Genomic DNA, 24688 nt, shown 5'->3' on the forward strand with positions numbered 1-24688 from the left:
AGATGTCCAACCAGTTAGACTTATATTCTTCTCAACAAATGGTGCATTTGACCATACCCGGCCCATGTATACACTCCCTAGTGCCACACTAAGCCAGGCAGGGACCAGTCAGGAATTCTGGGTGAAGAGTGTCATGCACAGTTTGGGCTGAAGTCATACAAGTGGCCGCTAGAGTTCGCTTACCTGTAACAGGCCAGTATGTGGAAGAGATAGCTGACGCACGTGAGGGAGGCAGGCAGAACGGCCACCACCCAGACTCCTGAAAGAGGAAGGGTGACTTGAGAGGGCTTGGAAAACACACCTGAAGAGGACTTACAGAGGGCAGGTCTTCATCAGAAAGGTGGAGGGGAACCTATTACACCCCTTTATCTCCTTCTCTGTGGGTGAGCGTGTGCCCAGTTTAGCCACACACATCCTCCCCCCACCCCCGTATAGTTGATTTCCCGCATGGTCTTCTGAAACCTTGGAGACTAGTGTGTTCCAACTATATTCAGTTAAGGCTGGGGAAACTATGTATGACCCACATCAACAGTAGGCCCCATCCAGGAAAACACAGTAACAGCTAACTTTTAATTGCAACTTCTGGTGAGGGGATAAGCACATTGGTCACAAGAATAGCTGGGGTCAACAGGTTGTAGCATCCACCTTTCATCAAGTTTTGTTTTTTTAGGCTTCAGCTTGGTTACTCTTCTGTTTTTATAACAAAATACCCTGGCAAGGGTTGTTTAAGGAAGGGAGGGTTTGTTCTGGCTCACAGTTCTAAGGTACATGGTAGCAGGCTCTTAGGGCTGCTGGTCACATAGAACTTGCAGCCAGGGAGCAGAGGGAGATAACTTCTGAGGACACCAGGCACACAAGGTACACATACCCCTAAATAAAAATTGCAATGGAACAATCTTTATACACTGTAAATATGTATCACTCTCATTGATTAATAAAAGAGCTGATGGCCTATAGCTCGCTAGGTAGGATCTTCGGGGAGAGAAGATGTTGGAAGGAGGACTGACAGAGTCATGGGAGTCTCAGAAGTAGCGAGGAGACACAGGGGAAGCAGGAGATGAGCATGCTGTTACTGAGAAAAGGTGCCAAGTCACGTGGTAGAATATAGATTAAAAAATATGGTTTAATTTAAGTTGTAAGAGCTAGTTAGTAACAAGCCTAAGCTATCGGCCAAGCGTAAATAATTAATATTAAGTTTCTGTGTGGTTATTTGGGAGTCAGTTGGCAGGACAGAACTGATCAATGGTCCTGATGAAAAACTCTGCCTACGAAAAAGATAAATAAATCTTTTTTTTGGTGGGGGAGGGGATTTGAGACAGCGTTTCTCTGTGTTATAGTGCTGGCTGTCCTGGAACTTGCTTTGTAGACTAAGCTGGCCTTGAACTCACAGAGATCTGTCTGCCTCTGCCTCCCAAGTGCTGGGATTAAAAGCATGCACCACCTGGCAAAATAAATATTTTTTTTAAATGGATGCTACTAAAATGGAAGTAAAATTTGTCCTTTGAGTGTGGAGCTCAAGGACTCATCATACTGAACATAAATCTACATTAAAGATTTGCAAAATGTTCACAGGCCACAGTAAAGCACAGCAATCTGGAAGAACATGTCTGAGTGTCCACGTATAAGGTGGCTTTCTGTGACCGTAGAGTCATAAGAAAGGAATTCATAGCAAAGATAGCACCTTCTGGCCATGATGTGCTCCCAGATCATTAGTCTTGATGGGCTGTGAACTGTTAGGATACATCTCTCCCTTGGGCTGCTTTCATAAGAGTCTTCTATTACCAACAGGAAAGGAAACTAAAACAGCTTCTTCAAATGAGAACCGTCTAAGACCGCGGTTCTCACCTTCCTAATGCTGCAACCCTTTAATACGGTTCCTCATGCTGTGGTGGCCCCCCCCAACCATAAAAGTATTTTTATTGTTAGTTCATAACTGTAAGTTTTCTCCTGTTATGAATCATAACGTAAATAGTTGTATTTTCCGATGGTCTTCGGTAACCCCTACGGAAGGGTTGTTCAACCTCCAAGGGGTTGTGACCCACAGGTTGAGAACCTCTGTTCTATGGGCCTGTTCAGTTCAACTGCAATGGTTTTTTTTTGTTTGTTTGGTTGGTTGGTTGGTTTTTTTTTTTTTTTTTTTTTTTTTTGTAGAATGAACTGTCCCAAGCCCTCTCTGTCCTGGTCAGCCCAGAAAGGGACAGGTTAACTCTAACACAGAAGAAATCCAGGCACCCTGCTCAGGCCATTTCAACACTGTTTGAATAGGGGGAGTGGGTGGCTTTACCTTTCGTGACGCTGATCAGTTCTTGCACCTCAAGGATGACCGGGGTCAAGGTCTCTGTCTCATTCATATGGGTAAGATAGCTCTGCAGTCTGTCTTCAAAGACATCCAGTTCGTCCTTCACAAGTAGGAACACGCAGAACTCGATGACAATGAACTGGGAATACAGAGCACAGGCGTCAAGGTCTCCTGAGACCAGCTCAGCATGGGAACTGAAGAAGATTTTTGGGGGGCTCGAGGCCAGCCTCTTCCAGGCAGTAGGATGCTTTAGAAAAGGACCATCACGAAGCTCGTTCTTCACCCATGACTCAAGGAACGCTTGAAAGATAATAGAATTCAGTGATGGAGGGCTGACCCTAGGGGCAACACCAACCACATCCGCATGGCTCCCTTCACTCACACAAGCAGGAGCCAAACTGGAGAAGGTAGGCAATGTGATCATCAGGCTTGCCCACTGTCCTGTCTGCCCACCACCACACTGTTGCTTCTCTGGTTCCCTCCACCTACTTCCTCCACTAATCAAATCGTGTTCGTTTTTGAGAGTGGAGTACAAATGCCACCACCATCAGGCAGTTTCTTAGACCAGAATAACTCACTGGACTTCAGAACACAGTCACCGTCTGCTTCTCTCTCCTAGAATGGCAAGAGCTCCCCTTCAATGTCTTCCTCTTGGAGCCCCAGCTTCTCCTGGACTGGGGCTATGCTGAATCGTCCCTCTGCTCTCTCCTAGTTCTTAACATGGTGTCTACTACACAGTAGATGTTCAATGAATTCTTGAGACACACCATAACATCAAGCCAAGTGTGTTATTTGATGATGCAGTGAGATCCCCAGTTGTCTGGGGACTGGGGAGATGGCCCAGGGGATGAAGTGCTTGTAACACAGCCGTGAGGTTCAGAGTTCAGAGCTCCAGCATCCACGTAAGAAATCCAGCATGGTGGCATGTGCTTTAAGTCCAGAGCTAGGGAGGCAGAGAAAGGCAGGAGCTCCGTGACACCTCCCCCTCCCCAGCCTAGCCTGGTCAGGGATCTCCAGGTCCCAATGAGAGGCCCTGTCTCAAAACAAACAAAGAAAAACAAAAACAGGGGGATGCTTGGGAGATGGCTCAGGGGATAAAGCACTGGTAACGTAATCGTGAGGACCAGAGTTCACATCCCTAGCATCCATATAAAAGCCTGGTGGGTGTGGCCGCCCCCTGAAATCCCAGTGCTGGGAAGGAGAGCCAAAGGATCCCTACAACAGCTGGCTTGCTAGAGTAGCCCAATTGCCGAACTCCAGGTTTAGGAAAAGACCCTGCCTAATGAACAAAGTGGAGATAATTGAGGAAGACATGTGACATTGACCTCTGACCTCTGCATGCGCGCGCGCACGCACACACACACACACACATTTATACAGACAAGTATACTAAATGAATTAATTAAAAAGCCATTCTCTCTTCTTTGGTCATAGAACTAGACTACATTCCCCAGCCTCCCTATGTTAGGTGTGGCCACACAACCCCATTAAGACAGTAGAAGAGAAGCAGAAGGGACAGGTAGTGCGCACCGTGTCCATCTTCTCCAGGGAAACTTTCTGCGTCTTGCCATTTTCCCTCCATGCTATTGACTAGGTGGCCTTGAGGTCCTAGGGATGGGGAGGCACATGACAGAAGACGTGGGGTGCCTTAGGAAGATAACTGCCTCCCCTGCTTGTACCTGTCTTCAGCATTGGGGGGCAGGGGGCAAATACATACAGTGACAAGCCGCTGGCATTTAGAAACACCAAGCACCCCCCCCCCTCATTTTTGTTGTTGTTTTTGTTTTGTTTTGTTTATTGAGATGGGGGTCTCCCATTGGGACCTGGAGATCACTGACTAGTGGTAGTTTGAATGTAATTGGCCCCCATCAGCCCCCAGGGAGTGGCAGAAGGTATTGCCTTGTTGGAGTAGTGTGGCCTTGTTGGAGGAAGTGTGTCTTACTTTGCTGCCTGTTACCTGCAGATCACGATGTAGAACTCTCAGCTACTTTGCCACCATGTCTGCTGCATGCTGCCATGGCTGCCATGGTGATAATGGACTAAACCTATTAAACTGTAATCTATTCCCAATGAAATGTTTTTCCTCATAGGAGTTGCCATGGTCATGGTGTCTCTTCACAGCCATAGACAAAAGGCATCAGAACTTACTATAACCTAACAAATGCATTCCCTTAAAACCTTAACCCCAGAGTTACTCTAAAGAACATCATCCTCCTGCCTTAAAAACAAGCAAAACTACCTAGACTTTACTGTCTGTATTCTGCATGCTACAGCTGCCTTTACTCAGTCATTTTACTTCCAATGACTTAGACTATGATGACTGTTTTGATTTTATGTCTGACAAAACACCACGAGCCAGGTGATGGTGGTGCTATATGCCTTTAATCCGGAGGCAGAGGCAAGAAGATCTTTGTGAGTTCGAGGCCAGCCTGGGCTACAAGAGCTAGTTCCAAGACAGCTAGGGCTGTCACACAGAGAAACCCTGTCTCGAAAAAACAAAACACTGAAGTGAGAATTATATCAACACTGAAGACATTCTCTTGAGAGAAAAAAAAGCAAATGAAATATCTCAGTTTTGATCAATACTGTAAACCAATTCTGCTTTTCCACTTTCATCTTTAATTTGATGAAATTATTTTCATGAGAATTAGCTTCCTGCTGGGTGGCGGTAGTGTCGCATGACTTTAATTCCAGCACTAGGGAGGCAGAGGCAGGTGGACCTCTGCATTCGAGGCCAGCCTGGTCTACAGAGGGAGTTCTAGGGCAGCCAGGGTTACACAGAGAAACCCTGTCTCAGAGAAAAAAACAAAGTAAAACAAAACAAAGAGAGATAATCAATTACTTTATATTTAAATGACTTAATTCTGCACAGGATTACTTACTATCTATAATTGTCCATTTTCTTTAGAGATCATTGTTATCAACTTTCCTGGGTCAGTTTTGCATATCAAATGATATCAACTATATTTTTCCTTATCAACTGTTAGTCAATGCTAATTTCTTTTTTTTTTAGCAATTCACCTTTTTTGTTTTAATGATTTATTTTAACTTTCTGTGCATTGGTGTTTTGCCTGCATGTGTGTCTGTGTGAGGGTGTCAGATCCCCTGGAACTAGACTTACAGACAGGTTGAGCTGTCATGTGGGTGCTGGGAATTGAACTCAGATCCTCTGGAAAGGCAGTCAGTACTTTCAACCACTGAGCCATCTCTCCAGCCCCGTCAATGCTAAATTTTATCACATGGATTTTTTTTTTTTTTTGAGACAAGGTCTCACTCTGAAACCCTGGTTAGCCTGGAACCATATGGAATAAATTAAGCTAAGAGCCACCTGTCTCTGTCTCCTGTGTACTGGAATTAAAGGTGCAAGCCACCACCAGTTCCGTTTGCCCTGGATAGCGAGCTGTCCTGTGACTGTCACCACACCAGCAAAGAGTCCTTGCAGGTAAAATGGAAGGTTGCAGCATTGCAGTTCCTTAACTCACTGCCATCTGACCCAAGCTTTAGCACACTGGGTTTGTCCCAGAGACTGGGTGACTGCAGCCCAGACACTCTGTTTACATAGCAGGAGAGGCGGTTCATGGAGCTACTTACAAGGTACAGGCAGATGGATGCCAGAACGAGGGTCCCGATCATCCTGCTGGGGAACTGGAAGCAGGGGTCCCACTCATACACTCTGGTTTGGAACCAAGACTTTTCTCTTTCTCTGTGAATGAACGAACACCAGAAAAGGAACGCAAGGAGTTTCTACCACTTCTCACCTCCCCTCATCCTTAAGGACAAAGGATGGAGGTTTTTTTATGGGGGGGGAAGCAATTTCCCAATCAAACAAACACAGAAACCCCAACTTCTCGTGCAGCTTGAAGCTCTGACTAGGTCTGGCTACCCTGAGTGTGATGTGGGATTTCTGGGAGACTTCCCAGGAAGAACTGACACAGACATGAGCCTCTTTGGTTCTGCCTTGTTTCCTTCTGTCTGTCCTTGGAAGTGCAGACTCGTGGCTGGTCCAGGCACTGTGGGACCAACGAGGCACCACTGAGGAGAGGAGGCATGTACTAAGATGCTGGAACAGAAACACAGGTAGCTTGGGAGCTGACACCATGGGCAGTCTAGGTTCACTGTGGACTGCTCACCTCCAAAGTATATGTATAAGTATATGAGAAAATAATCCATCTGGGTTTTGTTCATGTCAGTATTATTTCAAATATTTTGAAATAGGTCTCCAAAAGCTAACTCTACCGCAGTAGGAACTTTGCTGCTATGTGACCTGGGACGAGATACATCCCTTCTCTGGGATCTACCCAGTATGGATCTTGGCTGAGGCAGATCCAGTGGACTGGACTATCTCAGAAGCTCTGGCGGGAGCTGGATCTTACTTGTTAAGTGAGGCTGTCAGTACTTCCTGTCCCAGGAAGTGAGGCAGGAGGCATATGACTCAGGCTCAGCCAATCTCTGTACACCAATTATCTAGATGCAAGGATTATTTTTCAGCTGGGATTTGATCCACTGGAATATACTCAAATGACTTATTTTTAAAAAAATAGAAAATGAAATGTCTCTTTCCTCTTGAAGTCTAGAGTGCTGAGGAAGCCTGCCCAGTGTGAGGCCTGGGCAGTGAAGAACACTGGGAGCTCTAGGAAGATCTAGTTCTGAGGTTGTCTCTTAAGCCCCTGGTCTAGTTAGCTTGAAACGGACTCCCTCTCGAGTCTTTTTGGAGTCCCAGGCCCCCCATTTCCCTCTCTGCTTGTGTCTGCTTTGGGTTGGTTCTTGCTGTCTGCAGAGCCTCTCCACAGTCCCAGGGTCTGTCCCGTGGGCCTGGTCTAATGGCAAGGGTGAAGGGTGTGCTTACTGCAGCCGGGGCTTGCTCAGGAGCCGTTTCACGTGCTCTGCCTGGTGGGCCTCCAACAATGACTTTTCTTTCTGCAAGAAAGGAGGGGACGTGCTGGCTCACAGGTGCTTGCTAGGGTTTGGTCTCTTAAGGGGTCATCGCTGTGGAGGACACGATGGAGATTCAAGTTTTGCCATCCCAGCGCCTGTCATCCTTCGGGGCAGGTTTCGACTCTGTGAGGTGCCTGCTTCCCTCAGAAGGTCAGAGGTCTGTCCCTCCTCAACTCTCCTGGCCCAGGCTGGGTCAGCTACTGCTCAGAGAAGCTTGTCTCCCTCACCAGAGAGGGCTGCAGGGAAGCAATAGCAGAACACCCCTCCCCGCTATAAGGGCAACTCTTGGGAAACCATGGCATTTAGCTCAGTACTCACTGTTTGCGGCTCCAGGACCAGGCGGATTGGCAGAGCCTTAATGAACATGTATAGGAAGCGGCCAAGCAGGAAACCCAGGCACAGCAGTGAGGGCCAGTAGAAGATGAGGGTCTCGAACCTCCCTAGATACTGCAACAGAAACAGAGCTGGGGGTGAGGCCATCAGCAGGCTGTAGTGAGGGGAGGCCTGGCTGCCCCTATGGAGATGTGGACACTTCTGGCTTGCTGGCGACCACAGCCAGCATTTTCCTGCTTCTCCTCATGTCTGTGTGTCTCTCCATGGACTGGAGCGGAAGTTAACACACAGCAGTTCATAATGAAAGAGTCTGAATTAGAAGTAAGATGCTGTCCTCTCCCGATGCAGTCATGAACATTTGAAATTTCAGGCGCACCTCTGGGAGACTGAGAAGCCAACAAGGTGCCAAAGGAAGGCTGTGACCCAGAATCCGGGCCCTGGATTACTGGTGAGGAGGCATCCTCCTGGGCAGAGGTTTGCCAGGCGCTCCCAGTCCCACATAGAGATGAGGATGGAGCGCCCCGCCACCCAGGCTCACTTTTCTAACTAGGCTCTGCCACACTTCTCTTTAACACATATATCTAATGGTCTACTGTTAAATCCTGTGAGGGTGATGAGACCTGAGTTCTAGGCCCAGATAACCTCCCTGACTTCCCCAAACCTTCCTGGGAGCTCTTTAGCGTGACACCTAAAAGACCATGAGAAGGAAGGACAGACAGACAAGGAACAGCAGCTTGCTGATGGTGTCAGCCTTTACTTTGGAGAAACGTGCAGAGGAGGCTTCATCTGAGCCTGTTGTCTGCCTCCAAGCTGCGATAGTTATGGCAGAAAGGGCAGGAGCGAGGAAGGAGGTTAAATAGCATCTAGCGTTGGCCTGGAGGTGGCCATTGCTAAGGGTAGCTAGTGAGTGGTCCGTTAAAGAGTATCCATTGATGACTAGCATCATCAAGCTAGGCTGACCCCTACTGGGGTCCACGGGACAGGGATGGTAAAAATCTAGAGAAATATGTTTGTTTACTGCTAGAAACCAAATTACCTCAGCACCTGGAATTGGTCACAGTGTAACCAAATGGAGCTTTTACAGAACCGTGTGGACCTGGCTAATAATATCCTCTTCATTTTGTTCCTTTTCTGGGTTTGCAGCTTTCACTAACTCTGGGAAAGGCAACGGGTCAGGTGATCATGCTGGAGAGCTTTCCCCTGTCTGATTCTTCAGTTTCATAGCAAGGGAAGCTAGGGCTGAGGGTCTTGACATCGGCCATGCCCGACCTCAGCTCCCAGTTCTGCTGACTCCTTCCCGTGACTTACTTGGCAAAGTTGGCATATAATGTATGCCACCTGTAAAGTAGGTTGATGAGCCACCTTGAGGTCCAAATGAGACAATCTCTTCCTGATCAACGGGGCAGGGAGTGAAGAAGGGTGCTACACAAGGCTGGGTGGTGGTGGCACACGCCTTTAATCCCAGCACTTGGGAGGCAGAGGCAGGCGGATCTCTGTGGATTCAAAGCCAGACTGGTCTACAAGAGCTAGTTCCAGGGCAGGCTCCAAAGCTACAGAAAATCCCTGTCTTGAAAAACCACACACAGGAAAGAAGGAAGGAAGGAAGGAAGGAAGGAAGGAAGGAAGGAAGGAAGGAAGGAAGGAAGGAAAGAAGGAAGGAAAGAAGGAAGGAAAGAAGGAAGGAAAGAAGGAAGGAAAGAAGGAAGGAAGAAAGGAAGGTGCTACACAAACAGAAGCTGGGTGAGCAATGCCCGCTCCCCTCCCCCAGAGGTGAGGATCCTGAAGCCCAAAGAGGGCTTGTCTGAGCTCACAGAGCCCGGTGGCCCCAAGGTGGTGACTGAACACCCTGAGGTGAGGTCAGCAGGGACTTACCTGGCCATGGGGACACTCTGCGATCTGAAGAATGGTAACCACAAACCTGCAGGACAGGAACAGGTTAAGGTTGGCTTCCATCCCTGCGCAACCCAGACCAGCCTGGTGAACACAGTTCACAGCCTGCCTGCTCCCTTTGGGAGGACTGTGTCTGGTTGAGCACCTGCTTGTGCCTAGCTGAGCACCATATCTGCTGGACCTGCCTTGCTGGAGACACATCTCAGAGTCATTGTGGGCCAAGGAAAAAGACCCAGGATGCTCCTGGGCGGAAGTTCAGGGACAGCAAGGGATTAAATCAAGCCACTTACAGACACATAGAGCCAGGACAAGGTCTTAGGTCTCCTGACTGTGGCTGGGGCTCTTGCTGAATGTAGGAGTGGGTGGGTGGGGAATGGGAATGAGAGAAGAGTCTCAGAGACTCAGGAGTAGAATTGTCCCAAGGCAGGTTACTCAGTTACAGAAGTTCCCTGGTGCTAACTCTGCATACGTATGTAGTGCTGCAGTCATAGTCAACATGACCCACGCATCATCCTAGGTGGAAGGAAGATGCCCTACACAGGGGAAGAAGCCCAGAGGCCTGGGGACCAGAGCCCAGAGTCCGTGAGGATCTTTCCTGCTGTCTCCCTGGCTCACTGGGGAACATAAAGAATGACTGTTGAGTGAGTGAATGGAGAGGTAATGGGCTGTAGGAAACTGAGTGACTGAAGGCATGACAGGACATCCTTGGGGACTGGAGAAGGAGGAAGATGAGGCCAAGCCAGGATGGCCCTGAATGTCAAGCAGAGACATGACAGTTTTCTCTAGGAGAAGCCACGGATATGGGGATCTTGCCGCCTTTCTAAGGACTCTAGTCAGTTTTCAGGAGAAAATTTTCCCCAATTCCTAGCTTCCAGGAATATTCTAATCATGAACATCCTGCTAGGATGCACGCAGGGTCCTGGACAGACCTTTGGAAGTGTAAGAAATGCTCCCAAGAAGAAGCAACAATGGGACACACTGAGCAAGTCACCTCTGTCCATTCTAGGCCTTGTTCTTCACAAAGAACCCCAAGTCATCTCTGTCCCCCTGTCTAGAGCTCAACCATGCATGCCCAAAATGGCCAGAAAAAGGTCAGCAAAGTCATCTTACCAGATCAGGGAGTAGCTGAAGCCCAGGATGGAGCTGACCAATCGGGACTCTGAGGACAGGCAGGCAAAGAAGGGAAAGTAAGACAGGCCGACTTCCATGCCCCCGATGAAAAGGACGAAGGCTGCAAGAGACAAGGCTGAGATGCTGTGGACTCTTCTGCTCACTACTCAGAGGCAGCCAGGAGAGCTGCGGTCGGGGCCTCATGACCTAAAGAGCTGACTGGAAGAGCACTAGGCCACGGGAGTGGAATGCAGCAATGTCCTTCATTCAGCCACAGCCCCTTCTTGCTTCCCTCCCCATGGCTGGTGCCAGCTGACCATGGAAATAAAGACTGGAGCCTTTACAAATGAGCAGCTCACAGTATGGCAGGTAGAGACAGACCAGAAAGCAACCAAAATAGCTGCTATGACAGCACCCAAGTGCATCATGGAGGCCCACACAGGCATGTTGTGTGCACTGGAGAGCATTTGAAGAAGGTGGTGGTCACAGTGGTCCTCCAACTATGCATACTAGAGAACACTCTCTACAGCGTGATGGTCACATTGGCCCCACCACTGGCTAGCGCTGAGATGGGCTGACATCATCCAGGAAAGGCTTAGTCATCCACGGTGACCCTTACTACGCGCCAGCTTTGAGACACTCCTGGGCCAGGCACTGCACAGCAGAACGGCCAGTGTTCTCGCTCTGAGACGCTGACAGTACAGTGGGGGAGACCGGCAGGAGAGTCCCAGTCATCCTGCCACAGGGACATAGACAAGGAAGCCAGTGACACCCCATCCCCAGGAGGCAGAGTGGGGCAGCCTTCCTGGAGGTGTTGGCTGTGCTCCAGCAGGTACAAAGGAGTTTATACAATGCAGAGACAGTTCTGGAATTGTATAAGAGCTCACCATACATGTAGGTCAGAGCAGCTCCTTTACGTGATGCACAGAGCCTGGGGAGAGAGGTCTCTGGCTAGTAGCCAAAGAAACCCGCTTCCTTCCCTTGAGGAGAAGCCCCCAAAACTGTGTCTATTAGAAGGTAACAGGCTTAGGGGACTGGCTGAGGAAGATGCTACTTCCTGTGCCTTTGTTATGTTGGTTCAAAGCACCTCTGAGTCTAACGGGGGGACGCTCCCCAGGCAAGCTGGAAAGCGTTGTGGACTACCAAATATTGACTTTGGGTAAGTTACAGGCCAAGAAGAATGTGGCTGTTCACATAGTTTATCCTTCCAGACAATCCCCTTGGCCTCTGAGAGCAAGTATGTCCAGGTGACATTCCCAGGATGTGTGAGGTAGGCCAGGTACCTTGGGCCCACTGCGGAACCTCCAGGGGCTGGTAGCCTTCTGAGAACAAGAACATGATTTTATTGGCTGTGGCCCCAAAGGCAACTCCATAGGACCATCGGTTGCTGAAAGTTCCCAGGAAGTCCAGAGGCCTGTAAACAACAGAAACGATGTTGCATATAAAATAAAAATTAAGGTTAAAAAATATTTAGGGGAAACGTCACATACACACACACAGAATGAGGGGCCAGAGAGCAGGCTCCGCAGTTAAGAGTGCGTACCACTCTTGTGGAAGACTTGATTTGATCCCTAGCACCCGTGTCAGGCGACTCCCAACTAAATATCTGTTAACTTCATGACCAGGGGCCTCTGACATCTCTGGACCCTGAGGGCACCTGTACTCACACAACTAAAAATAAACCTTTAAGAAGCAATATAAAAAAATTTCTCTGAACCGGGCAGTGGTGGCACAAGCCTTTAATCCCAGCACTCGGGAGGCAGAGACAGGTGGATCTCTGTGAGTTCAAGACCAGCCTGGTCTACAAGAGCTAGTTCCAGGACAGGCTCTAAAGCTACAGAGAAACCCTGTCTCGAAAGACCAAAAAAATAAAAAATAAGAAGAAGAAGAAGAATCACCACAGAAACATGTCCCTGGGCACATCCATGACAATGTTTCTAGAAAGGTCTAGCTGACTGGTCCTAAATAGAGACAATATCATCCCATCCCATACTTTGGATCCTGGTTGAACAGACAGGAGAATGTGAACAGGAATCAGCACCATCTCTCTCTGCTTCTGGACTGCAGATACAACGTGACAAGCTGCCTCCCATTCCTGCCGCAGTGTCTTCTCTGCCATGGTGAACTGTATTGCTTCTTAAACTGTGGGCCCAAGTGAACTCTTCCTTCCCTCTGTTGCTTTTTCTCAGGTATTTGGTCACAGCCATAGGAAAAAGTAAGCCAGCTAGTCTCAGCCCTTTGCCTTGTTGTGTAGCTTACACCTGTTGGAGTGTGAGAAGCCCCACAAGAGGCGTCCAGAAGGAAGCCAGCTACTGGTACTCCAGCATCCTCGGTATTGTGGTTGGACTTCTCCTACCTTCCAGCTCACCCTTAGCCTCTGTCCTGGCATCCTGGCCTCTTTCCCTGAGGCTGAGCTCTCAAGATGTCTACTGCATGGGTTTGATCAGGTTGTGACATAGGAGGAACGGAGCGAGAAGATCAAAGCAGTCTCGGGAAAAGCTCCATGGTCTTAGGCAAGTCATTCAGCTTCTCTGAGCCTGAGTTTTCTTATCTGTGTGACAACCTCCACTATATTATGTGAGAGGTTAATGGAACTAAGACCAGCAAAGAAAATGGCCCAGGATCTGGACTAATAGCAGTGTAATAAATACTAATTCCACCATGAAGATGCTGATGAAGATGATGATGATGGTGGTGATGGACTCATGACACAGAATAATAGAAACTCAAGAAAAATGTGCCGAGAGGTGCCAACATGCAGAATGGCAGAGCTAGGAGGGCCCCAGAAGCCGGGCACGATCTCATTTGTGCTTCATAATGCCACCCCAACCAGAAGGTGGCTGATTTGGGTCATTAGGAACCTTTGCCTCTTGTTTCCCCAGGTGGCCATAGTCCCCAGAGTGGGAAGGCATTTGGTTTGGATGTGAAATATTTCTTACTGTCTCGTGTGTTTGAAAACTTGATCCCCAGCCAATGGTGTGGTTTTGGAAGGCTATGGACCTCCAGAGAAGGTTCTGGATGGCAGGAGTAGGTCAGTAGGAGTGGGCCTTTGAAGGTCATAGGCCAGTGTTGCTTTTTATGTAGCTTCTGCTCCCTGACCTGGCTCTGTGAGGAACTCTGCCCACAAACCAAGCTGCACCAACCTTCACACCTTCCTCACCATGACGGACTGTACTCTCCTAAACTGTGAGCCTGAATAAGCCTCTATCCCTTAAGTTGCCTCTGTCTCAGGTCTGTCATAGCAACGAAGCTTTCATGGAGGGCTCTTTCCACAGCTGTCTAGATCTCCTTCAGAAGTTTCTTCCTATCTTCACAGGCCTTGGTGCTGATGGTGGAAGTAGCTTGGAAGGTTCTGGAGTCTCAGAGCATTGTTTAGGAAGGGGATGTGTACTGGCTAATGTTATGTCAACTTACACAAGCTAGAGTCATTTATAGAGAGGAGAGAGCCTCAGCTGAGACGATGCCTCCATAAGATCCGGCTGTAAGGCATTTTCTTATTAGTGATTGATGTGGAAAGGCCCAGCCCATTATGTATGGGTGGGGCCACCCCCCAGGCTGCTAGCTCTGGCTTCTGTAAACTAGCAGGCTGAGCAAGTAAGGGGGGAAGCAAGCCAGTAAGCAGCACCCTCCATGGCCTCTGCATCTGCTCCTGACTCTAGGTTCCTACTGGTTTGAGTTGCTGTCCTGACTCCCTTCAGTGATGGACTATGATGTGGAAGTGTAAGCCAAATAAACCCTTTCCTCCCCAGCCTGCTTCTGGTCATAGAGTTTCATCACAGTGATGGAAACCCTAATACAGAATAGAAGAACAAGATGGGTACGGGGGAGAAGACTGGATCCTCGGCGCTATGTGGCCTTGTTCTTTGTCTTGGTCCCAACCACAGGGTACCCCAAACGTCAGGGGATGACACTGAATCCACTCACACGATGATTCCAAAGCGGTCCCCCAGGAGGTAGAAGGTGTCATTTCTTTGTCTACAGTGCTTGCGTCGTTGGAGGAAGGACAAGACCAAAATGATGAAAAGCTGTAAGGAGAGGACAGTGTGTCAGGGGACCCAGTGGCCCTCAGGGTGGCTTCGGTGGCCTCACAGGAAAAAAACATGTGGGCAAGCGGAGAGCTTAAAGTAGCTATGACACCTTGAACTCCACGTACTTCAGAGCTACCAGAAGGTTCTGGACTGATCTTCCCTCTGTGTAGCCCTTCACAGTCCAACGTCTCCCACACATGCTGGGAGGGAAGCTCACCCTCCCTGTACCCTTGTCTCTGCTGTAGAGAGGCAGTCATGCCTGTCAAGATTCAGATCTTTCTCCCGTTCGTCTCTGTGGATGTGGTCATGTTCTCAGGCACCAGACACGCGTCCTTTATCCTGCTTTGATCGGGAACCTCTTGATAACTGTCTGTATGTGTTCTCTCTATTTTCTTATCTCTATTGGCAGCTCAGACCCTGTCATTGCATTAAAGAAGCTGTGACTGCAGTTACCAGCACCCGTTTTACTGCTTCAGGCAATGCCTGACTCCAGGGTGATCTGCCAGCAGTACCCCAGGCCGACTGCACCCTGCTCGTTAGGCCATCGTCCCTGGCTTGTCCACTGTGTATTCTCGCTCTCCCCATTTCCTCTCCGAGCTCCTGCTTTGCTCATTCTTTCCCTGACTTCGTATGAGTCCTTATCCCTGCTCTCCTCCCTAGTAAAACCTTTCATGACACAGAAAAGTCACAGGCGTGTGTCCAGCCCTCACCTTGCTGACAAGGAAGCTCCAGCTCTCTCAGGCTACCTAGCTGGCATGTCAGCATGATTTAGGGGAAACTCATCATGTTCTTATTGCCCTGTTCCTTCATCCACCCCAAACCAGGAAGTCTCCCCTCCCACTTCCTTCCCACATTGTGGATTGACTCTAGGGTCCTGCACACGCTGGACAAATGCCTTACCACTGAGCTACGTACCTAGCTGTACCTAGCCCTCTTTTTACTTTTTTTTTTAAGGTGGGGTCTTATGTCTTATTAGATTGTTTAGAAGAATCTTGAACTCGCTTGGTAACCCAGACTGGCTTGGGCTTTTGACCCTCTTGGCTCAACCCTCCTCCCACAGGGCTCTCTCCTGACTCTCCCACCCCTCAGTTCTCCATGTTAGTTTTCATTTTCTCCACTCTGCCTCCCTCCACCCTCCACCTTTGCACATGCTTTCCCCTGTGTCTGGAATGTTCTTCACTACATCTTCCAAGATGACCTTAGAAAAGTCTTTCCTGGGGCTGAGGAAATAGCTTAGAAAAACCCCTGCTGCCCAAGCAGGAGGACCTGAGTTCGATCCCCAGCATCCACATTAAAACAAACAAGCAAACAGATGTGGTGGCACACATCTGTAATCCCAGCATCAGGGAGGTAGAGACAAACAAATCCCCGTATGCTGGTTGTCACCAAGCCTCAGGTCTCAATGAGAGACTCCAACTCTAAAAAACAAGGTGAGGGCTACAGAGAGGACGCAGTCAAGGGCATGGTTAAGAGCACTGCCTGCTTCCAGAAGACCTAAGTTCAACCCCAGTGCCCACATGGTAGCTCACAACTATCCATAACCTCAGCTCAAGGGCATCCAAGGATACTAGGCAGCATGCATGTAGTGCAGACATACATGCAGACAAAACATGCATAAATGAATCAATTTTAAAAACGAAAAACAAAAACCAAAGGTGAGCTGCATCTGAGGAACAGTACCCTGGACAGCCCTGGGTTCCGCATGCATGCATACACATGTTCACACACACACACCTTTTACACACATACACACACAAAAAAGAAGAAAGAAAACCCCCTTTGCACACTGCCAAAAGTCCCACATCCCCGACTCTTGGACACTAAATGCTTTCTTTTGTGGCTTTGGATGCACACTGGATTTAAAACAATCTGCTCTCTCCCCTGAATGATGCAGGCCTGCCCAAAAGTCCTGTGGTGGAGCATCCCCCACTCCCCACCCCTCACTACACCCTCCCTCTCACTGCCTCTGGCTCCGTGCCCCTCCCCTATGCTCCCACTCCTGTACTTACTGATGGGATGAGGGAGTAATGGAGGAAGACCTCCCTGTCCACTGAGCTGTCACAAGTGACGTTTAGCTGCCTGGTCCTGGAAAACAGCCACAAGTCAGGTTCACATCATCAGACTGGGACAGCACTGACTCCAGGCTGCACAATTGCTCTCAGGAGTTTGAACCATCTGAGCTTCCTTCCTTGCTTTCCCAAGCCTCAGCCTGCTCACTCCCGTCTCCCCCAAAGGACTGCTGTCATCCATCGCTCTGATGATGTAGCCAGCATCTCTGGAGCTGGCCCTAAGACCCCCATTCATTCTGGATGGCACAGTCATGGGTGGATTTGGGTTTTGTGGGATGTTCTTTTTACAGAACATTACAGAAATGCCTGCGTTTTCTCATTTTAAGAAAAACTAATGACCACGAAATCCCTTAACCAGAGTCCTTCCCGTCTTCGCCAAGCCTCGGAAGGGCCCTGGGCAGGCGAAAGGACTGAGACGGAAGCGTCATTAGCTTCCCAGAAAGTCAGTCTGTGGACCTGGTTTTTCACAGCCATGGTCAGAAATGCCAGTGAGCTCCAGGGGCAGGAGGGGAGCCAATGGACCACACACCACGGTATGTCTTCAGAGTGCAGGACAAGGCTGGTGGGTTCTCAAGGCAGAATCACCAGGCAGCGTTACCTGACAAGGCTTTTTCTCTTTCCTCTTTTCTAGGCTCCATCACACCTTGTTCCTGCCTCCCTGACTGCACAGCACCACCACAGCCCATCACATGACCACCCCTCCCACACCTCGTTCCTGCCACCCTGACTGCACAGCACCACCACAGCCCATCACATGACCACCCCTCCCACACCTCGTTCCTGCCACCCTGACTGCACAGCACCACCACAGCCCATCACACGACCACCCCTCCCACACCTCGTTCCTGCTGCCCTGACTGCACAGCACCACCACAGCCCATCACATGACCACCCCTCCCACACCTCGTTCCTGCTGCCCTGACTGCACAGCACCACCACAGCCCATCACATGACCACCCCTCCCACACCTCGTTCCTGCTGCCCTGACTGCACAGCACCACCACAGCCCATCACACGACCACCCCTCCCATCTTTGCTCTTGCCATTGCTGACTCTGGTACACCCAGCCAGCCGTCTCCTTGGCTGCATCCTGAAACCAGTGACTCCTGCCCCTCGGAGGTCTCAGGGAGAGCAACCTTCAAGGGTGACCAGGAACACACACATCTCCTGGGATTCCCCTAAAATCCTGGCAGCCGGTGCTCATGTCTCACCAGAGATCGGAAACATCTAGATAGCACGGAGGGGGCTCAAGCTGTGAGAAGGAAGACAGAGTGTAGCTCCACTTCGGCTCTCAAGAAGGTAAGCTGAGCACGAGCATCGGCCTCTCCATCCCACACAGAACCCCTATGTGGTAGGAAGGAAAGAAGGCAGGAAGGGAAGAAGCCATACTTGAGAACCAAAAGTCAGAAAGCTGAGCCAAAGAGAAGAGAAGAGCCGGCAGGACTCTAGAATGTGAGACCACATGGAACAAGCTCCACACCCACGCTAGAAGCAAGAGCCGGGCCAGTGAGATGACTCCACTGGCAAAGGGGTTTGCCGCCAAGCCTGACAGCCTGAGTTCAATCCCCCAGGATCCACATGGTGGAAGGAGAGAATGGATGCCCTCTGACCTCCACAGTCACAGGATGGCATGTGCATGCACACATGCATATGCACTCAAACACACACACATAGTGTAAAATGCAATGAGCAAGAGCGGCGTGTATCTGGAAACAGAAACAAAGTGCTGACATGGACCTACAATGGGAGCGGCAAAGACAGGACAGCTCAGCCCAAGTAGCCAGCCAGGGACAATATATTTACATCTCCAGTAGAAAATGCATGGGTCACAGAGAGAAGGGCAGTGGCTGCACCAGGAGTGGACCTTGGAGAGAGTCTGGAGCTTTACAGGCCAGCCACCGGAGTGTCAGGACTTCTCTAGCTAGTACGACACTCTCCCTCCCCTCCCCACTGAAAGTCAGCTTTAAGTCACACCTGGCGTGGGTTAGAGCCAGGCTCCCAACACAGACAGCATATACTCCATGGAACTGTCAAGCACACACGAGCACCCACTCAAAACACAGGACCCTTCGGGGAAGACTGCCCTCAAGGAAGCCAAAGACTCCAAAGACGGTATTTATTCCCTTCCTCCTGACGAAGTGCAGGGAGCCCAGGCTGTCTTTAGAGCGAACGCTAGAGGGCGCGCTCTCCAAGGAAAATTAGAGGCAGAGTAATGCCAAGGAATCAGCAAAACACCGTTATCCCTCAGCCTCGGGAATTTAAATATGTAAATATTTATTTTAAATATATAAATACCAAATGTATTCACATGTAACATTCCATCTAATAATGTAGTCATTGCATATTTATGAGCACAGAACTGAAAACTATTTTCCATTTGTCTGAAAAAACATTAGAGAAAATCCTCAGGCAGTAAGAAAAACGAAACTATAAAGAAGGGTTTAAAAGCAGCAAGAACAGAAGAACCAGCAAACACAGTGCGTAGTCAGGTAAGTACCTCTAATAGAATTGTCTGAGCTTACAAAATAGGATGCGTGAGCCTGCATCAGCACAGGCTCATGTTACAGAGCACAGGAGAGTGGCCACCCTCAGCAGTGGAGTATACCGAATGCTTCCAGAGAGCTGGAGGGGAGGATTGAGATTGCTCCCACCACACAGAAAAGATCAGTGTCTGAGAGGACTGCTGGCTAATAGCCCTGCCCGGACCATCACCCAGTGTCTGAATATGAGGACCGTCACATCACACCCACAAACGTTGGCTGCTATTGGTGCCAACTAAACAGTTCAAATCCAAACCAATAATCCAATATGCAGCTGCAGTTCCAGCACTCAGGAAGTGGAGGCAGAAGGATCAGGAATTCAAGGCCGTCCTCAGACATACAGGGCAACCTAGGTTACGTGAGTCCTGAACTTTTGAAAAATGCTAAAGAATCGAAATAATAAATCCTGAGCTCTGAACTAGTGGTGAGATGAAAGGAGCCGTTGTCTGACCTTTGGACCTGGAGTCCCTGAAGGGAGCTGCCAGCCTGCTGAGGGCTGAGAGGAGATGGGAGTCTCCAGCAAACGGGTGTGAGCGCTGAATGCTGCTTTGCTTATCCGCCAAGAACCTGTCCGGATGCAGTAACTCCACTTCCGGAAACTCTACTTCTGATGGTCAGAGGAGCGCCTGGAGACGTGAACTAGAATGCAGATAGTCTCCCCCTCCCCGAAGCTCCAGCGCTCTGGGACTTTCTGATCACCCATCTGGAGTCAAGCTGGTGCCTGGCACAGAGGAACTTGAGAGGGGCGGTGACCAGGGAAAGTCACTTAGCTCGGGTCTTTCTCAGGTCCTGTTCAGTTTGCTGGTCTCGTGGGCTGATTCAGTGCAGAGGATGGGTCATTGAAGAGGAGCCAGATGCACACAGTGTGTCTGCACAGGACACTGTGTGCATACCTGGCGCCAGGAACTCAGCTTTTTCTTTATCTTTTTCTTTTTTCCAAGACAGGGTTTCTCTTTGTAGCTTTGGAGCCTATCCTGGAACTTACTCTGTAGACCAGGCTGGCCTCGAACTCAGAGATCCACCTGCCTCTGCCTCCTGAGTGCTGAGATTAAAGGCTTGCACCACCACCACCTGGCCAGGGACCCTGCTTTACCGGGAATCCCACAAATCCACAGAATCTAGCCTTGGAGGGCTGAGGTGGACACAGGTGTCACCGAGGCTGGCTTGGCTCTGTTTGACAGGATCGGCTGTCACCAGGAGAACACCACACGATAGTTATTAAACACCACCATCAAAAATCAAGCAGATAAGATTAAAGAAGTTACATTCATGGCGTAAGTAATGAAGACTGAAAATGCCACAGTTCTGGGGAATATGTCCTCATCTGCACTACAGACACTGCCCTCCTGAACCCTGGGGCTTGGAATCAGCGGTGGCGGGAATCCAGGTGGAACCAGCGACTACCGCCAATCAGGGCTGGGTTGACTGTTCCGTGGAAAGACTAAAAATGATCGAGAAAATGTCTATAATGCAGATGTTTTAATCTGTTATATTTCTTTTTAAGACTTATTTGTTTTCATTTGATGTGTTGGGTATTTGTGTGTATGTCTAGGCCTGAAGAGATAGGTCATCAGGTCCCCCGGAACTGGAATAACAGGAGGTTATGAGCCACCATGTCAGTGCTAGGAACTGAACCTGGGTCCTCAGCAGAAGTCAGTGCCCTTGACGGCTGAGCCATCTCTCTAGCCCCAAGCCTGTGAGACTTGTAGCTATACTTTGTGAGCCACCCCAAAATTGTTCTTTTGTTTTCTTCTGAGGTTCTGTTCTTCCAAGACTCAAAATCTCATATCTATGGCTCAACAAAAGCAGTTTCGGCCGTGGGTGGAGAAGGGCCTTCTCCCTGGCAGCGTCTTGTTTCTTCCCCATTTGTCTGACTAATTCATGTAAATAAAGCGTCCACCACCACTCATGTCGAAACAGGGCTCACTGACCAGCTGTAGTCCTAGGCTTGCCCGGAGACAAGGGATCAATAAAAAACAGTGTTGCCATTCAGAGACAACCCACTGGCTCTGTGGAACTGGAATACGGAGCAGGGAGTATTTACAACTGTGTGTATGTCGTGTGCTTACCTGTTTTATCAGTATAAACTATAACAAACTCACGTACAGCCTATGCCTCTTTTTGTGTAAAGAGCCCGTCATGACACATCTCCTAGCATGTTGCTGGCAGCTGTACCCCTGCCTTTGGGCATGGCCTAGGAAAAAGAGGGTGTCCACATTTGGCAGATAGAGATAAATGTTAACTGGGAACAAGCAGGAGTGGAGTTTAGAGCAAGAAAACCAAAAGTTCAGTGCTAGCAACCAGAGGAGTGTGATCTGACCACGAGCAGAGCACTAAAGGTTACATGAAAAAAGATGGCACTCCAGCATGTAGTCAGGACGAGGGAAAGAGAGATGGGCACTCCAGCATGTGGTCAGAACGAGGGAGAGAGAGATGGGCACTCCAGCATGTGGTCAGGACGAGGGGAAAGAGAGATGGCACTCCAGCATGTGGTCAGAACGAGGGAGAGAGAGATGGGCACTCCAGCATGTGGTCACAACGAGGGAGAGATGGGCACTCCAGCATGTGGTCAGAACGAGGGGAAGAGATGGGCACTCCAGCATGTGGTCAGAACGAGGGGAAGAGATGGGCACTCCAGCATGTGGTCAGAATGAGGGGAAAGAGAGATGGCACTCCAGCTGTGGTCAGAACGAGAGAAAGAGAGATGGCACTCCAGCTGTGGTCAGAACGAGGGAGAGAGAGATGGCACTCCAGCATGTGGTCAGAACGAGGGAAAGAGAGATGGGCACTCCAGCATGTGGTCAGAACGAGGGAAAGAGAGATGGGCACTCCAGCATGTGGTCAGAACGAGGGAAAGAGAGATGGAACTCCAGCATGTGGTCAGAACGAGGGAGAGAGAAATGGGCACTCCAGCATGTGGTCAGAACAAGGGAAAGAGATGGGCACTCCAGCATGTGGTCAGAACGAGGGAGAGAGATGGGCACTCCAGCATGTGGTCAGAACGAGGGAGAGATGGGCACTCCAGCATATGGTCAGAACGAGGGAAAGAGAGATGGGCACTCCAGCATGTGGTCAGAACGAGGGGAAGAGATGGGCACTCCAGCATGTGGTCAGAACGAGGGGAAGAGATGGGCACTCCAGCATGTGGTCAGAACGAGGGGAAGAGATGGGCACTCCAGCATGTGATCAGAACGAGGGAGAGATGGGCACACCAGCATGTGGTCAGAACGAGGGAGAGATGGGCACTTCAGCATGTGGTCAGAACGAGGGGAAGAGATGGGCACTCCAGCATGTGGTCAGAACGAGGGAGAGAGAGATGGGAACTCCAGCATGTGGTCAGAATGAGGGGAGAGAGAGATGGGCACTCCAGCATGTGGTCAGAACGAGGGAAAGAGAGATGGGCACTCCAGCATGTGGTCAGAACGAGGGAGAGAGAGATGGCACTCCAGCATGTGGTCAGAATGAGGGGAAAGAGAGATGGCACTTCAGCATGTGGTCAGAACGAGGGGAAGAGAGATGGCACTCCAGCATGTGGTCAGAACGAGGGGAAGAGATAGGCACTCCAGCATGTGGTCAGAACGAGGGGAAAGATAGATGGCACTTCAGCATGTGGTCAGAACGAGGGAAAGAGAGATGGGCACTCCAGCATGTGGTCAGAACGAGGGAGAGAGAGATGGAACACCAGCATGTGGTCAAAACGAGGGAAAGAGAGATGGGCACTCCAGCATGTGGTCAGAACGAGGGAAAGAGAGATGGGCACTCCAGCATGTGGTCAGAACGAGGGAGAGATGGGCACTCCAGCTGTGGTCAGAACGAGGGAGAGAGAGATGGGCACTCCAGCATGTGGTCAAAACGAAGGGAAGAGATGGGCACTCCAGCATGTGGTCAGAAAGAGGGAAAGAGAGATGGCACTCCAGCATGTGGTCAGAACGAGGGAAAGAGAGATGGGCACTCCAGCATGTGGTCAGAACGAGGGAAAGAGAGATGGCACTCCAGCATGTGGTCAGAACGAGGGAAAGAGAGATGGGCACTCCAGCATGTGGTCAGAACGAGGGAAAGAGAGATGGAACTCCAGCATGTGGTCAGAATGAGGGGAAAGAGAGATGGCACTTCAGCATGTGGTCAGAACGAGGGGAAGAGAGATGGCACTCCAGCATGTGGTCAGAACGAAGGGAAGAGATGGGCACTCCAGCATGTGGTCAGAACGAGGGAAAGAGAGATGGGCACTCCAGCATGTGGTCAGAATGAGGGGAAAGAGAGATGGGCACTCCAGCATGTGGTCAGAACGAGGGGAAGAGATGGGCACTCCAGCATGTGGTCAGAACGAGGGGAAAGAGAGATGGCACTTCAGCATGTGGTCAGAATGAGGGAGAGAGAGATGGGCACTCCAGCATGTGGTCAGAACGAGGGAGAGAGAGATGGAACTCCAGCAATGGTCAGAACGAGGGAAAGAGAGATGGGCACTCCAGCATGTGGTCAGAACGAGGGAAAGAGATGGGCACTCCAGCTGTGGTCAGAACGAGGGAGAGAGAGATGGGCACTCCAGCATGTGGTCAGAACGAGGGGAAAGAGAGATGGCACTCCAGCATGTGGTCAGAACGAGGGGAAAGAGAGATGGCACTCCAGCATGTGGTCAGAACGAGGGGAAAGAGAGATGGCACTCCAGCATGTGGTCAGAACGAAGGGAAGAGATGGGCACTCCAGCATGTGGTCAGAACGAGGGAAAGAGAGATGGGCACTCCAGCATGTGGTCAGAACGAGGGAGAGAGAGATGGGCACTCCAGCATGTGGTCAGAACGAGGGAAAGAGAGATGGCACTCCAGCATGTGGTCAGAATGAGGGAAAGAGAGATGGGCACTCCAGCATGTGGTCAGAACGAAGGGAAGAGATGGGCACTCCAGCATATGGTCAGAACGAGGGAGAGAGAGATGGGCACTCCAGCATGTGGTCAGAACGAAGGGAAGAGATGGGCACTTCAGCATGTGGTCAGAACGAGGGAAAGAGAGATGGGCACTCCAGCATGTGGTCAGAATGAGGGGAAAGAGAGATGGCACTCCAGCATGTGGTCAGAACGAGGGAGAGAGAGATGGGCACTCCTGCATGTGGTCAGAACAAGGTGAAGAGAGATGGGCACTCCAGCATGTGGTCAGAACGAGGGGAAGAGATGGGCACTCCAGCATGTGGTCAGAACGAGGGAAAGAGATGGGCACTCCAGCATGTGGTCAGAACGAGGGGAAAGAGAGATGGCACTCCAGCATGTGGTCAGAACGAGGGGAAGAGATGGGCACTCCAGCATGTGGTCAGAACGAGGGGAAGAGATGGGCACTCCAGCATGTGGTCAGAACGAGGGGAGAGAGAGATGGCACTCGAGCATGTGGTCAGAACGAGGGGAAAGAGAGATGGGCACTCCAGCATGTGGTCAGAACGAGGGGAAAGAGAGATGGGCACTTCAGCATGTGGTCAGAACGAGGGGAAGAGAGATGG

At 50.0% G+C, this 24688-nt stretch overlaps 1 protein-coding gene across 3 annotated transcripts in view; it reads right to left on the bottom strand.

The window, feature by feature from the left end:
* The window catches only part of LOC142847355 (stimulated by retinoic acid gene 6 protein-like), a 40697-nt gene that overhangs the window by 8114 nt on the left and 7895 nt on the right, over positions 1 to 24688 (bottom strand). For 2 of the 3 annotated variants that reach the window (XM_075968065.1, XM_075968063.1), the window contains exons 2-11: positions 16605 to 16680; positions 14492 to 14592; positions 11851 to 11981; positions 10568 to 10688; positions 9440 to 9485; positions 7553 to 7681; positions 7146 to 7216; positions 5891 to 6002; positions 2285 to 2438; positions 184 to 259 (exon numbers count right to left, since the gene is read on the bottom strand). In XM_075968065.1, the coding sequence (XP_075824180.1) occupies positions 184 to 259; positions 2285 to 2438; positions 5891 to 6002; positions 7146 to 7216; positions 7553 to 7681; positions 9440 to 9485; positions 10568 to 10688; positions 11851 to 11905 (764 nt within the window). In that variant the 5' untranslated portion in view covers positions 11906 to 11981; positions 14492 to 14592; positions 16605 to 16680. The remainder of the gene's footprint in view (positions 1 to 183; positions 260 to 2284; positions 2439 to 5890; positions 6003 to 7145; positions 7217 to 7552; positions 7682 to 9439; positions 9486 to 10567; positions 10689 to 11850; positions 11982 to 14491; positions 14593 to 16604; positions 16681 to 24688) is intronic. The other variant, XM_075968064.1, reaches the window with a different exon arrangement.

Source organism: Microtus pennsylvanicus, chromosome 3, assembly GCF_037038515.1.
Source record: "Microtus pennsylvanicus isolate mMicPen1 chromosome 3, mMicPen1.hap1, whole genome shotgun sequence".
In the NCBI taxonomy this organism is placed as follows: Eukaryota; Metazoa; Chordata; class Mammalia; order Rodentia; family Cricetidae; genus Microtus; species Microtus pennsylvanicus.